The sequence below is a fragment of the Otolemur garnettii genome, unplaced genomic scaffold (assembly GCF_000181295.1).
Source record: "Otolemur garnettii isolate 467f Iridium unplaced genomic scaffold, OtoGar3 scaffold00142, whole genome shotgun sequence".
NCBI classification, from domain to species: Eukaryota; Metazoa; Chordata; class Mammalia; order Primates; family Galagidae; genus Otolemur; species Otolemur garnettii.
Genome location: NW_003852537.1, coordinates 52,426 through 67,800, shown reverse-complemented (window position 1 = coordinate 67,800; position 15,375 = coordinate 52,426). Strand labels below are relative to the sequence as shown.

The window sequence follows — 15,375 nt, the reverse complement described above, 5'->3', positions numbered from 1 at the left end:
TTGTTAGCACAACCACAGCCACAACTCCCATTGTGTCAACTACTCTCACAAGTTCTGAACACTTTCCATCAAGTTCTGTCTCTACAGGAATTCCAATCACATCTGCATTTCCCTCCTCCACGACTGTCAGTATCACCCCCGTAGAGGGTGTATCTTCAGCTCCAGCCGTCACCGGCACACTTGCCACAACAGCAGGGTCTATCCTGACACTCACCACCACCCACGGGTCTATCCTGACACTCACCACCACCCACTTGCACACAACACACGCAACCACGGACGCACCTCCATCCACTGTAGCTCCTACCAGCACAGTGCAGACAACCCTCATCAGCCCTAGTGCCACGTCCACTGAGAAGACCACATTCACATCTACCATTGAGGTTTCCACAGAAAGTGCTGTGACAGAGATTTCTTCTAGTCCCCCCATTACTTCTTCAGTCACTGGTACCAACACGCTGACTTCTGGGACAAACACAAGCTCTCCTCCCACAACCACTAAAGCCTTTACATTCCCCACCAATAGCATTCCATCTTCCATACCTGTTACAAAATCAGAACCAGTCAGCAGTGTGACCACGGACATGATAACTACCCTCTTCACTACCTTGGTGACCACACTCCCTACCACCAATGCCAGTTCTATACCTTCATCTGAGACCACATACCCCAACATACCTGTCACTAACCACACCACTTCTCTGACAATCATGACAAATATATCATCCACTTTCACCTCTCTCCCACCCTCCTCCCCCTCTCTCCCAACCACAGAAAGAACCAAAACTGCCACTACACCCTTGGCAATGACAGACACCCTGACCACCCCACAAGGTATTCCTATCCTCACTTCCTCAAACATCTACTCCACAGTTGGTATATCAACTACTGGCCCCACTTCACCTTTCGCTACCACAGGGAACCTGGAGACCTCCACAGCCATCACACCTTCTGCTCAGATAACAGACATCCCTACACTGACTCCATCTATTACCCTGTCAACCATGGGCACCACAGGTTCTCTGACGATGGGAACAGATCTCATCTCGACACTCACTTATCCCAGTCCCTCAGCAACCCTCACAAACATCAGTCCACCATCTCCAACCCTCCAGAATAGAAAAACAACATTCCTTGTTAGCACAACCACAACTCCCACTGTGTCAACTACTCTCACAAGTTCTGAACACTTTCCCACAAGTTTTGTCTCTACAGGAATTCCAGTCACATCTGCATTCTCCTCCTCCACAACTGCCAGTATTACCCCCACAGAGGGCCTCTCCTCAGCTCCAGCCATCACCCGCACACATGCCACAACAGCAGGGTCTATCCTGACGCCCACCACCATCCACTCGCACAGAACACACACAACTATGGATGTACCTCCATCCACTGTAGCTCCTACAGGCACAGTGCAGACAACCCTCATCAGCTCTAGTGGCACGTCCACTGAGAAAACCACACTCATACGTACCATTGAGGTTTCCACAGAAAGTGCTGTGACAGAAATTACTTCTAGTCCCCCCATCACTTCTTCAGTCACTGCTACGAACCTGTTGACTTCTGGGACAACCACAAGCTCTCCTCCCACAACCACTAAAGCATTTACATTCCCCACCAGTAGCATTCCATCTTCCATACCTGTTACAAACTCGGAGCCAGTCACCAGTGCAACCATGAACGTAACAACCCTCCTAACTACCTTGGTGACCACACTCCCTACCACCAATGCCAGTTCTACACCTACATCTGAGGCCACCTACCCCAACTTTCCTGCTACTAGTCCTCTCACGCTCTCCACAACTGACACCACCTCTCTCACCAGTAGCACAGATACATCAACCATTCCCACCTCTGTCATATCCTCCTCTCCCTTGCTCTCAGTCACAGAAACAGCCCAAACTGCCACCACATACTTGGTAACAACAGACACTCTTCCCACCCCACACAGGACTCCCAGCTTTACCTCCTCAAACATTTATTCCACAATCAGCACATCCCTCACTGCCACCTCTTCAGCTCCCACTACCACAGAGACCCTGATGACTTCCACAGGCATAACCCCATCTACTCTGAGTACAGATATTCCTTCCTCAACACTTACAACAATCACCCACCCTTCCTTGCTACCCACTCTTTTGTTGAGTACAACTTCAGACCCCAACTCAATATCCCCTGCTCCCAGTACCTCTGCCACCCCTACAGGTACCATTGCATCTTATCCCACTGATCATCACACAGAAACAACATCCGTGGTGAATAGAACCTCCAACCCCATGCCCACTGAGGAAACGATTGTCATAGGTACTGACAATACCCTGAGGAGTTCTTTAAGTACAAGCCTTGCAGTTACATATGACACCTCTTTGTCACCTGAAACAACTCCTATATTGACATCTACCACAGGAACTCAAACACCTCCTGTACCCACTACCCTTACCCTTGAAAGTACAGATTCTTCCCTTAACACTCTTACTCCATCAACCAACCTCAGCACTATGATGTCAACGTCACATGTCCATAGTACAACTACACATCTGCTCACTCTTAAAACTTCTCTTTCAACCCCCTCCTTGCAAACTTCGCTCACATCTATGAGTGAGTTCATGAATTCATCTTTTTCTAGGGCAAGTACGTCTATAAACGCGTTAATCACCTCTTTCAGCACTATCATTGTGCCTTCAATACCCACCATAATAACATCCTCTTCTCTGTCCTCTGACAGCACAATGGCAGTGCTCACCACTGCCTCTCCATCTCTTCCTTCCTCCCCACATGTGCCCAGTACAGAACGCCCACCCTCTTCATTTGTCTCAACTTTCCCTACTCTCTCTTCCTCTGCAACTATCAGAACTTCTCCTGCCTCCTCATCTCTAACCATAGCTCTCACTAAAACGACCCCCTTTTCTTATATTTCTCTTCCTTCCACTACACCCTGCCCAGAAACTGTAACAATCACCATAGTCCCCACCTCTCCCACTTCTCCTTGTGTTGAAATGGATCCAAGCGGTGAAGTTACTTCTCCTCCCACCACCCCACTCACTGTCTTTTCCTTTACTACTGAAATGGTCACCTCTCCTAGTTCCACCAGTATAAGAACTTCCCTTCCTACATACACAGACAGTTCTATTTCCCTGGCTCCAGAAAGTGGGCCTGCTATCATCACAACTGATGGTCTGAGTTCTACTGGCAGTGGGGCTGTTTCCATGAGCCCAGCTTTGACAAGCACCCACACACCCACTAGCAAGACCTGGCTGAGCACCAGCTTGGTAACTGCCCCAAGCACACCTGGTGTCAACATGAAACCACAAAGCAGTCTTCCAACTACCATGATGACTTCAAGCAAGTTGACCCACCCCACCCCACCAACCAACAGGACTTCAGCGACACTGGTACCTACCACCCCAACTCCCACCACCCTTAGGTCACCCAGGACGACTTTGAACAACACTCAGATGACCACACAGTCAAGGCTGAGCACTACCCCAGGTTGGACCTCCTGCCTCCTGTTCCCTCTCCTCCCCTCTTAAATTTCTAGGTCACTAAGGTCAGGCTCTGTACTGAACTTCCCTTTCTTCCTGTGCTTCCCAGGCACCTGCTACAATGGTGGCACCTGGGAACAGGGCTTCTGCCTTTGCCCCCCAGAGTATTCTGGGGACCACTGTCAGTTCCAGGAGATCAGGTGCCAGAATGGGGGTACATGGGACGGTCTCAAGTGCCGCTGCCTCAGCACCTTTTATGGCTCCCGCTGCGAGTTTGCCGTGGAACAAATAGACCTAGGTGAGTTGCCAGAGCCATGCCCTCTGCACTTCCTCCTAGAGGTGCCACTGATACTCCCTGGGTCCAGCTCTGTATGTGGCCTGGAGGCACCCATGCCATTTTGCCCTATCCTTCCATCCATCTCCTACACTCTCCAGTGCTTGCCTTGTATTATGCCTCCTTTCCATCATCACCTGGGCTGCTTGGAGCTACATTGGTTTCCATGGCCTCCCTCTCCCATTGTTAAGGACCCTTATATTTTGAGGACCACTTAGATAGTTGACATTAATTTTCTCTCAGCTAATTAGCAATCTAATTCACATACTTGATTCTCCCTTAACATGTGGTATAACATATCCACAGGTTTTGGGGATTAGAACATAGACATCTTTGGGGGCCATTATTCTGCCTACCACAGGAAAAATAATGGGAAAGGCATAGGCTCACTGTGGTACATTCTGACTTCTTTCCCTCATCCCCAGACAGTGCATCCCTGAGTTCCTCCTCTGTCCCTGCTGCTGTGCAGTCAATCCTCAGGGACTGTTGAAGGGATAGTGGGAGGAGCCTCTGAGTTGGGGGTGGTGGAGGTGGTGATGTCAGACTGGGGCAGATGTGTAGTGACTAGGGTGGTGCATATGTGTGCAGACACAGTGGATGCTGAAGTGGGCATGGAGGTATCTGTTGACCAGAAGTTCTCTCCAGACCTCAATGACAATACTTCCAAGGCCTACAGGGATTTCAGCAATGCCTTCCAGAATCAGGTGAGGGAGAAGGGAGTGGAGCTTAAGGGTCTTCCCCTGGAAATAGGCCTCTGCATCCCTCAGGCATGCAGGTTCAGATGCAAGCCCAGGACCCTTGACATTTCAGATGCAGAAGATTTACCAACATGTGCAGGGGTTCAAGGATGTGCAGATCCTGTCCCTGAGGTAGGAGATACTTCTGGGCATGCAGGGGCAGTTAGGTGGGGGAGGGGGGCAGAAAGGGTAGAAAGAAGGCTGGAGAATACATCCCTTGCTTTTAGAATTGTCAGATTTCATAGAGATAGGTGGAGGGAGTATGCAAGGGCATCACTCCATGGGGTGGTTTTGTGATCATTTTCTGGTGCCACTTCCTTCTAGGAGAGGTGGCACCCTCCTCTTCAGCACTCTGGAAGGAGAGAGGTTGTAGGGACAGGCAGGGAGGTGGTCTCTGGTCTGGTGACTTGGCCTCCCTCTGGCTGGCTGGCCCCTACTCTGCTGGGTATGTCAGCATGACAGAGGGCCTGGTCAGTGGTAGCTTGGCAACACAAAGAGAATGCCACTCACTCCTGTCCTGCCTTTCCAAGTCAAAGGTGGTGGCAGCCCCTTCTGAAAAGAATGTGTCTGATCTTCCACTTCATGACCTTTGCCCCATCCCCCCAATCTGTGCACTTGTGGTTGGTCCTGGAAGTGTCCCTTCCAGAAATGTGCCCCAGGCCTGGGCCCTCCCTAAGGCCCCTGACCCCTCAGGAATGGCAGCATTGTGGTGGACTACGTGGTCCTGCTGGAGCTGTCCTTCAGCCCCCAGCTGGATAGCGAGTATGAGAAGGTGAAAATGGCCCTGAAAGAGGAGCTCCAGAATGCCAGCCAGGATGGGGACAGCTGCCGGGACACCCAGAGTAAGCACAGGCTCAAGGGAGGGGTCAGAGTTAGAGCCACCACCCCAGGCAACTCCTAATTAGTCAGGGCGTCCTTTGGGCTCAGGTGGCAGCCCTGTGGTACCTCTGGCAGTTTGAGAGAAGGGGCACAGGTCCACACCTAGTGGGATCAAGTTTGGGGTGAGGGTGGGTCTCACAACGATTTAGGTACTAAGAAAGAGACTCCCTGAGAGTTATGCTTAGCGTTTTCAGCATGGTTGGAGACCTCTATTATTAGAGGTGATAACAGAGAAAGTAGGAGTCTTCCCTGTGGCTCCCCCACATCCCTATACTGAGAGAGCCCTTGCTTCCTGGTCCTAACTCCTTTACCTGCTTCGGCCATTCCCTCTGTGTCCTTGTCCTCCCAGCTCTATGTTTTAAGCCTGACTCCGTCAAAGTGAACACCACCACCAGGACAGACCTGACTCCAGAAGGTGAGGGTGTGGCAAAGGGCTACTGGCCTCAGGCAGCCATGGCCCCGCCCACCAGGGACGTCTGCCTTAGAAGTTATTGAGAGAGTGGTGAGGAGGGAGATCTTTGGGTGAGGCAAGTGAGTGGCTTTGGTCTGTCCTTCCTAGACCAGGTTGGCGGAGGGCCTGCGGTGACTGTAAGGGGAGGATGAGGGCCTTTCTCTCATCTAATCCCAGGGTCCACTCCATGACCCTCACATTCGGAAATGTAGTCCTCCCATGCGCTTTCAGAGTTGTCATATCAGACCCCCAAGTAGGACGGATCAGGTCTCCATCTCTGCAACCCCCCTCCCCATCCTCATCCCCAGCCATCTGCCGCCGCGCCGCTGCCAAAGGCTATGAGGAGTTCTACTTCCCCTTGGTGGAGGTGAATCGGCTCCGCTGTGTCACCAAATGCACGTCGGGCGTGGATGGCGCCATCGACTGCCACCAGGGCCAGTGCATTCTGGAGAAGAGCGGTCCTACTTGCCGGTAAGGCCCGGAACCAGAGCCCTACCTCTAGATCCTAGCCCCGCCCCGCATTCGGACCCCACCTGGAGGTGTGGAGAGTCTGAGACCTGCGCCCACCCGCAGCTGCTTCTCCACCGACGCGCTCTGGTTCTACGGCCCGCGCTGCGAAGTGGCCGTCCGCTGGAGGGCGCTGGTCGGAGGCCTGGCGGGAGCCGCCGCGCTGCTGCTGCTGCTTCTGCTTGTGCTGGGCGCGGTGCTGGCGCGCTCTCGTGGGAGGCGCAGCCGCCCAGGCAGGTGAGAATGTGGGGTCGTGAGGGGAGTCCAGAGGCGGCAGAGAGTCCTAGACCCGGCGGCCCTGCCTGACCTGGTGGCGGTCCTACCTAGGTCCTGGGAAGAGGACAGAAAATGCTTCGAGATCTGGAATGAGGACACCGTGGGGACTTTTTCAAACATGGGCTTCGAGGACGACAGGATAGGTGAATCCTGCCTCCTGGAGAAGGAGATAGGGGCTTTCCGGGGGCACCCTGGCGAGGACAGAGGAACACCCCATGTCAGGGCATGTGTTACCTTTTCCCCTCCTTGGTGCCCCTGCTGTGAGTCTGATGCCTGGCTTTCTTCACGTTTCCCTCCTCCCCTTTCCCTTCCTTGTCTTCCCCTCTGTTCCTCTTTTTCCTCTCTAGTCAAAGATGAAAACTTCCAGGTGGCCTTGGAGACTGTGGACACCAATATCAGGGTGAGGGAGCTAAGGGGAGCCCTAAGGAGTTCTGCCAGTTCCAGTTCCAGGTTCCCTCCACCAACTCCACCAGGGCAGGGGATGGACTGGGATCAGGAGGCTGTGGCCAGTCAAGCAGGTGGCTCCCTGTTCCCACTCTGGCAGGTGCACATCCAGAGACCTGAGATGACCTCGTCGTCAGTTTGAGCCCTTCCCAGGATGGAACCATCTGCACTGTGTCCATTTCAAGAGCTGGTGCAAGGGCTTGTGCAGTCCAGGTTGTCCTTGGGTGAAATGAAACTGTGCCACTGAATCTCCTCCTTCTCTCAACTTGGCCAAAACCCAGCTAAAGACCCAGTTCACATCCAGGCTCTTTCACTGTGGGACTTTGGGCAAGTCAGTGACTTCTCTGAGTCTCAGTTTTCTTACTTGTAAAATGGGTACAATATGCTTGTCTCCATACTCCCTACTTACTGTGAAAACCACACGGGTTTGGCCAGTTAATTTTCTGCTCCAGGCCCCATGGTCCCCTTGTCTCTCTTAGCTCCCACAATCCTCATGTCCTTTTGTCTGGTCTCAATCAGTGGTCCCTATTTTCTTGTTCACATCCCCACTGCCTAGTCCCTGCCCTGCACAGTGGCTGACTTACCCATCTCCTACCCTCTCTTGTTTAACTCCTTACTCTCATTCCTTACTTTGTCTCTCCTCTAAGCCCATTCTCCAATCAGTCCTCCCCTCTCCCCCATCCTGGTACCATCAGCCCCTAATCCTTGCCTCCTCCATCCCAGTGCCGTAGCACTAAATCCTCCCTTCTCTTCTACCTCTGTCCCTGGTGAGGTTCAGACACCTGTGTCTCAGGCTCCCCCAGACCCTATTCTGAGGCTCTATCCCTTCCTCTTACCCCCAAGGGACCTGGGCTCCTGTAGGTGGGGGCAGGACTTGAGTTGGCCAGGTCCCCAGGGATGGGGAGAAGTGGGGCCTTGAGGTGGGAAAATTCCCTTGGTCCCCACTATTATTCCCCCAACCCTTCCTCTCCTCCCACCTCAATGCTGCCTTTTTCCTATCCCCTCCTCCTTCCCCTCTTCCCAACTCTCTCCCTGGTCACCCCATCCCTGCAGTTACTTCTGATCCCCAAGCCCTGAACCTCCTTTGCTAGGAAGATCTGCTTTGAGGACAAGTGGGCTAGTCCCCAGTTCTCCATGTGAACACAATATAGCATTTTTTTGTAAAAAGAAGCTGCTGTGTCTCTCTCCTTTTCACCCACTAGTGGGCCCTACTTGGTTGGAGAACAGGGACTTCTGGATGAAGGAGGAGGGAGGGGTCTGGCCTCATAGGGAACATAAGATTGAGGCAAACTATTTTGTTAGAAGTGGGTGGGTATGGGAGCTCCTTGGGTTTTGTCATTTGTGCCCCCCCCCTTGAGATTAAGAGTTTAGGGCTGGGGCTTGGGAGGAGTTAGACCCCTGGAGCTGGTCAGCGAGGTGGGTGGGGCTGCCTGGGGGAGTGGCCTATTGTGAAGATGGATTAACTTGGGCTTTCCCAATACCTTGTGTCCCCAAGCCCTGATCTCGAACACACCCTCATAGTAGGGCCTCAAAGCTATGATGAACAGTGAGGCAGTCCTGATCAACTGAGTATAACCAGGAATAATTTGTCTCCTTGGCTATTTGGGTGGGGGTTTGGGAGAGGCCCCTGCAACCTTCGCCCTGGGCAGGGACTGGCCATGACCTTCCTTCACCTTTTCTTCTGGCCAGAGGTGGAGACCAAGACCATAAAGTCTCAGGTGTGAGTAGACACCCCACCCAGGAGAAGGGTGGGGAGCAGAGAGCCCAGGGAAGGCCCTGGAAATTTGGAAGGGGCCATCTATGGTGGGCAGTAGGGAAGGAAGGCTGGAAGAGAGGCTTCTCCAGGGTGTGGTGAGGACCCTTCACTTGGCCAGGCCTCTGGGTGCCCCTCCCCCCACAGCCCCTTGTCCATTGGGGTTCTCAGCCCCCACCCTTGGCACCCTGCTCACTCTTACACCTCTAGCCTGTGTCCCTCCCTCGGGCCCTGCCCTACCTGTTGCTCTGGCTTCTGCTGATGAGACCCTGCCTCAGGGTTGTTAGTGCTTCAGGAGGCAGAGGGGAGGAGGTTGACAGGCTGCCTTCTGTCCAACTCCCTGTGGTCATTACGCACCACCCACTTCATTCCATCTCCTCACCCACACCCTGGGCCAGGCACTGTGTCCTTCCTTAAGGCAAAGGTCTCTGGGGTCCTTCTTATAGCTGATCCCTTTCTGGGAGGCTCTCACTCCTTGGTCCCTCCTGACGAGGGAAGACGGTGCAGCTAGAGGCCCTCCTGGGAGATGCTGGGTGTCTGGATCCTGCTGCTGGCTCTCCCACTCTGGGCATCTGCCACCACAACGACAGATGGTGAGTTCAGACCCTGGGCTGGTGCTAGGCATCTGGGGGTGGAGCTGGTCTCCTTGCCTCCTTTTCCAGGGAAGGGGCCTGCCAAAAGGCTGAAGACTGTGCTGGGACCTCATCCTGCCTTTGGGGCACTAAAGGTGTCGCTCTGGAGGCTGCGGGTACCTGTGGTTGTGCAGGCGACGGCTGCATGCAGTCCAGCCTCAGAGTGAGGGGCTGCTAAAATTTACCCCTCATACTCCCCACGCCCCCACAGAGGACAAGGGAGCTTTTTATCACATGGACAGTGGTCTCTGCCTGCTCTCATCCTCAGAGCTGCCTCTAACCTGAGGGCTGAGTTTTCCTAGGCCTCACAGAGGCATCACTGCACAGGCTGCTGTCCCATTGGTGGGGAGGGAGTCTGCAGGTGTACCTTGGAGAGCCCTCCAGTTAGAGATGATTAAGGGCCTTGGGAAGGGGACACAGTCTGGGGTTCTTTCTGAGCCTGTCCTGGCCATGTCTGGAGAGTGACCTGATTCAGGCCAGTTTCCCTCAGGCATGGAGGAGCCCCAGGGAAGCGGTGGGCAGGAGTGAGGGGTGGCAGGAGAGGGTGACCGATTTGGAGCCCCTGGGATGAGTGAGGAGGGGCAGGGTATCTGGGGTAGGGGTTTGTGGAGCTCTGAGGGGTGCCCATGAGGTAACCCAAGAGACAAAGTGGGCTAGCTGGTTAGGAACTCAGGCCCTCAGAGGCTGCCTCAGCCCGCCCCCTTGGCAGACCTCCTTCCCTCCCTCTCTTAGGCTAGGGGGAACTGGACAGGAGAGGATCGAGGGCTGGAATGATGAACTGTGTGGGTTTCAAGACATTATGAGAGTCCATCACTAACAGATTCCCTTGAAGGTAACGCATTGACAACAGGAAGCTGTGGGCAGGGGTCAACCTCTCCTGGCCAGGCTCTCCCAACCCCTAGAGGTCCTAGAAGCTACCTCTGGCCAGGTTACCTGAGGGGAGGGTGGTGGTAGTGATGCCAATGATGCCTCTGAGGGCCTGAGAGGCAGCTGCCAGCAACCAAAGGCCTCTGCCTCTAAGGTGCTTATAATCGCATGGAAAAGATAGGTGGATCTGTTAGTGTGCAAAAGAGTCAGCTAAACATCTTTCTATGGTTAGTGCAGAGGACAGACAAGGGAGTGAGGCCAGGTAACCTGGGTCACACTGAAGGTCTCTGGAAGGTCTGATTATACCCAGTGACACCTGTGTCCCACCCACAGAGAGCTGCTCCATTTATAAAGCCATTGCACAGAGGGTAGCTAATATGATTCTCACAGAGAAAATTATGTGAGAAAGTCAGGACGGAGAGGAAAAGGGGGCTCAGAAAGGATGAGTGACTTACAGACAGCAAATAATAAACACAACCACTACTTGAGACTGAGTTTGTGGCAAGCCCACCCTCCTTCTGGAGGAACTCTACCCTCTTTGTCCTCTTAGTCCTGCAACAGGCATGTATCCTGGGTCCCCAGGGGAGCAGTTCAGATGTCAGGTCAGGGACCACTGGTGGTATCTGTAGCTCACTTCCCTTCCTACTCTCTGCAACTTCTTCTGGGTACTTCAGTTCAGGCTAAGTACTAATGAGGGTTTGGACAAGCAGATAGTAAGGCAAAGGAAGGAAAAATATTTCCATGACTGTGCAGGGGAGCTAAGGCATAGGAATGTCCTGGAAAGTGAGGGGGCATGTGCCAGGCGGAAGGAGAAGTTTGGTGGAGAACATGCAGTGGTTTGCCTGTGGATGATGTGTACAGTAAAGCCATGATGAGACTTTTAGACACCAGTGGAACCTTGGTGGGCTAAGCAGGGCTGGGGATGCATGGCCTGTTGAGAGGCATGGAGAGCCATCCTAGAAAGAGTACTTGAGGGCCCAACTGGAAACCCAACTCTCCTAGAAATGGAGGTGCTTCTTCATGATGGACTGTAGGAGCAATGAGATGGACAGTCCAGCAGGCTGTACTGACTGGGAGGACAGGAATCTCTTTTTGGTGGATGACAATGGGCTCCAGTTAGGCCTTTTGAATTTGGAGTGACTGTGGGATTTCTGGGTGGAGCTGTCCTGGAGACCTGGGTCTCACAGAAGGATGTCTGGGATGGGTCCAGGGTCAGTGTCCCAGTCCCTACTACAGGTTAGGGTATGAAAATGTGGGTCCTCACCAGGATCCACATCAGCTAGTACCTTGATCTTGGACTTCTCAGTCTCCAGAAATGTGAGAAATACATTTCTGTTGTTTAAGCTGCCCATTTTATGCTATTTGTTATGAGCAGACTATGGCTTCTTTCAAGAGTTTCTCTGTATCTTTCATTTTCAGCAATTTGATGAAATCTGATTATTCCACAGTCTGTAGTGTACTGTCCTTCGTTAATTTTGGAAAATCCTGGGCAGTGCCTGTGCCTCAGTGAGTAGAGCACTGACCCCATATACTGAGGGTGGTGGGTTCAAACCCGGCCCTGGCCAAACTGCAACAAAAAAATAGTCGGACATTGTGGCAGGTGCCTATAGTCCCAGCACCTCGGGAGGCTGAGCAAGAGAATCACCTAAGCCCAAGAGCTGGAGGCTGCTGTGAGCTGTGATGCTACAGCACTCTACCGAGGGTGACAAAATAAGACTCTGTCTCTTAAAAAAAAAAAAAAACTTTTTGAAAAATCCTTAGCCATAACTCTCTTCAAATATTTCTCCTGACCCATTCTCTTCCTCTTCTCCTTCTGAGACTCCAATTAAACATATGTTAGCCCATTCAATATTGCACCACAGCTCTCAGTTGCTCTGTTCTGCCTTCCCTGCCCCAACCCTGCCCCTTTTCTCATAGTGTTTCAATTGGTAATTTCTATTGACTTATCTTCAGGTTCACTGATTCTTTCCTCTACCACCTCCCGTTTGCTGATTGTCCTTTTGAAAAGAAGTCTTCACTGCTGATATGGTTTTTATTTCTGCCATCTTTGTTTGAGAGAAGCCTCTGGACAGGCATGGAGAGCCATCCTAAAATAAAAAGATGGCCATTTAAAAGAAAAGACCCCTCCAACCACAACAAACAAACAAACAAAAGGTGACTAATCTAGGAGGCTGTATTTTTATTTATTTATTTTTTTTGAGACAGAGTCTCACTATGTTGCCCTGGGTGGAGTGCTATGGCATCACAGCTCACAGCAACCTCAAGCTCTTGGGGCTTAAGCAATTTTCTTGCCTCAGCCTCCCAAGTAGCTGAGACTACAGGTGCCTGCCACAATGCCTGGCTATTTTTTTGTTGTAGTTGTTATTTTTGTTTGGCAGGCTAGGCTGGGTTCAAACCCACCAGCCTTGGTATATGTGGCCAGGACCTCCCAGCCTAGGAGGCTGTACTGACTGGGAGGACATGAGCTTCTTTTTGGTGGATGACAAGGGCGCTAGTTGGGCCGGTTGAGTTTGGGATGCCTGTGGGGTTTTTGAGTGGGGCTGTCTTAGAGGCCTGGGGCTCAGGGAAGGGCCTCCAGGAATAGGGCATAGTCTAGAATTCTACATTCACCATGTGCTGCAGGGGGAACCAAGCCCACAAAATACCAGAAAAAAATGCCAGGGATCAAATAAGGACTGGAACCCATATCTTGTTTTGTGTACATGAAGTTCTAAAGTGTTTACATTAAGGATGAGTGAGGGGACAAAGAGTCTGACCCAGAGGGGCTGGGACAGGAGGTCTGAAAGGACCAGAGCTCTGTAGCCTAGAAAAGTGAAGGTGGAGATGGAAATGCTCAATATCTATAAAATCAGGAGAGTGTGGTAGAGGTGAGAACAGATTTGTTCACAATAGACAAAGGGGCAACCTTTGGAACGTGCATGATGTAAATTTAGAGCAACTAAAAGGAAGTACTATTTTATACAGAAAGTAATAAAGTTACTCATTCAGCAAACACCTGAGCAGGTGCTCTGGAAGAGGCAGGATGAATAAACAGTTTATAGCAGAGTTGTCATGGGAACAGTGCAGAAAGAGCCACAGCCCAGTTTGGTGCTAAAGCTATGAGAGGGGCCCAGGGCCCACGGGGGCAAAGGGGACAGCAGAGGCTATAAGGAGAGGGAGGCATTTGAGTTTGGTGGCTGTTAGAAGCAGCACAGGAAAGAAGTATTAATAGATGTGAAAAGGCTTTAGACAAATTCAGAACTGACAAAGCTATACACAGTCATGAAGAGAATAGGAATATTGATAAAGAGACTCCCTGGGAAGCTACAGTGACCTAGTAGTCTGGGTGTCATATTAATAATACAATTTGCTGATGTTCATGGAGGGTATACTGTGTGGCAGATACTGTTCTTTTTTTTTTCTTTTTTTCTTTTTTTTTTTGAGACAGCCTCAAGCTGTTGCCCTGGGTAGAGTGCCATGGCATCACAGCTCACAGCAACCTCTACCTCCTGGGCTCAAGTGATTCTCCTGCCTCCACCTCCTAAGTAGCTGGGACTTAGAGGCGCGTGCCACAACAGCTGGCTTTTTTTTTTTTTTTTTTTTGTTGCAGCCTTCATTGTTGTTTGGTGGGCCGGTGGATTCGAACCCACCAGCTTAGGTAGCTGGCGCCTTAGCCGCTTGAGCCACAGGCACCAAGCCACAGATACTGTTCTAAATATCTATTATCTCATTTAACTTTCACAACAACTCTAGGAAGAAGGTTTTGTTAATGATTTCTATTTTTATGCATCCTGAGGGAAACTGAGGCACAGATCTGTTAAATAATTGGCTCATGGTCTCCTTTTCATTACTTAGATTAGTTAGGATTTGAATCCAAGGCTTCTGGCTCTAGAAACCACATTCTTAATCACTTGGAGACGCCTGTGTATTAGTCCCCTGTGTCTGTAGCATCAAATTACCACACACTTGACGGCTTAATGCAACAGAAATTTATTCTCTTACAGTTGTGGAGGCCTGAAGGCAGAAGTTAAGGTTGTCATTAGTGTCACATTCCCTTCCATGGTTCTGGGGGAGGATCCTCCCTTGCCTCTTCCAACTTCTAGAAGTTTCGGCATTGCTTGGCTTATGGTAGCGTCACTCTGATCTCTTCATTGCATTCTTCTCTGTGCATCAGATCTCCCTCTCTTTTCTCTTATGATGACTCCAAGCGTTTGGATTTAGGGCCCATCCTAAATCTGATTTTGAGAACCAGAGCTTAATTACATCTGCAAGGCCCCCTATTTCCAAATAAGGTAACATTCACAGTTACTAGGGGTCAGGACTTGGAGATACCTTTTACGGGACACAAGTGAACCCACTACACCTTTCCTCAGCAGCAGCGAGGTGGCTCTCATTTTAAGGAGGCCCTGCCTGCTGGCACTAGGTCAGGAAGCCCCTTCACGTGCTATGGGTGTGTGTAGAGATGGAAGAGCCAGAGTGGCCCTAGCCCCAGGTTACCACAACTCTGTCAAGTGCTAATGACCTCTCAGAAAAGGAAATAGACCAAGACCATGAAGCTCATTCATGGCAAGGCTGAATGTGTGCCCAGGACTGGTGACCACAGATCATCCCAGTGCCCCTGTAAGATTGTAGAATATTTTAGAGTGAGCAGGACGATCATGCATCCCCATTTTCCAGGATGAGATGAAAGTTCAGAGAGGTCCACAGCTTGTACGAGTTCACAGTGCTGTTTTAGAGGCTGATCTTGGAGACACAACTGGGGCTTCCACTCCATACCTCATAGGAGCTGTTATAGCCACTGCCTCTTTGGCAGGGGTCAGGGTTTGCAGCTGCTGGGGACCCCACTGACTGATTTCACAACAGGCAGAATTGTGTTTTGGAGTTGGGAGGAGGGGACAGTTTCATTGCTTATGGACAGTCTTCAGACTTGTCCCTGAGGTTCCTTCTAATGCTCTTCCCCAAGAATGTCACAAAGTGAATGATTTGCCTGACAAACCAACTGCCTTAATTAAATAACAAAAGTTTTTTTTTTTT

The 15,375-nt window shown here is 51.3% G+C and overlaps 1 protein-coding gene across 1 annotated transcript in view; it reads left to right on the top strand.

Moving 5' to 3' along the window:
* MUC3A (mucin 3A, cell surface associated) overlaps nt 1-7,343 on the top strand; it is a 14,595-nt gene extending 7,252 nt beyond the window's left edge. The window contains exons 3-11 of the mRNA XM_012810762.2: nt 3,592-3,780; nt 4,405-4,520; nt 4,627-4,685; nt 5,247-5,395; nt 5,782-5,847; nt 6,192-6,354; nt 6,718-6,809; nt 7,014-7,066; nt 7,211-7,343. Coding sequence (XP_012666216.1) covers nt 3,592-3,780; nt 4,405-4,520; nt 4,627-4,685; nt 5,247-5,395; nt 5,782-5,847; nt 6,192-6,354; nt 6,718-6,809; nt 7,014-7,066; nt 7,211-7,252 — 929 coding nt within the window. The 3' untranslated portion in view covers nt 7,253-7,343. The remainder of the gene's footprint in view (nt 1-3,591; nt 3,781-4,404; nt 4,521-4,626; nt 4,686-5,246; nt 5,396-5,781; nt 5,848-6,191; nt 6,355-6,717; nt 6,810-7,013; nt 7,067-7,210) is intronic.
* Nucleotides 7,344-15,375: the final 8,032 nt, after the last annotated feature.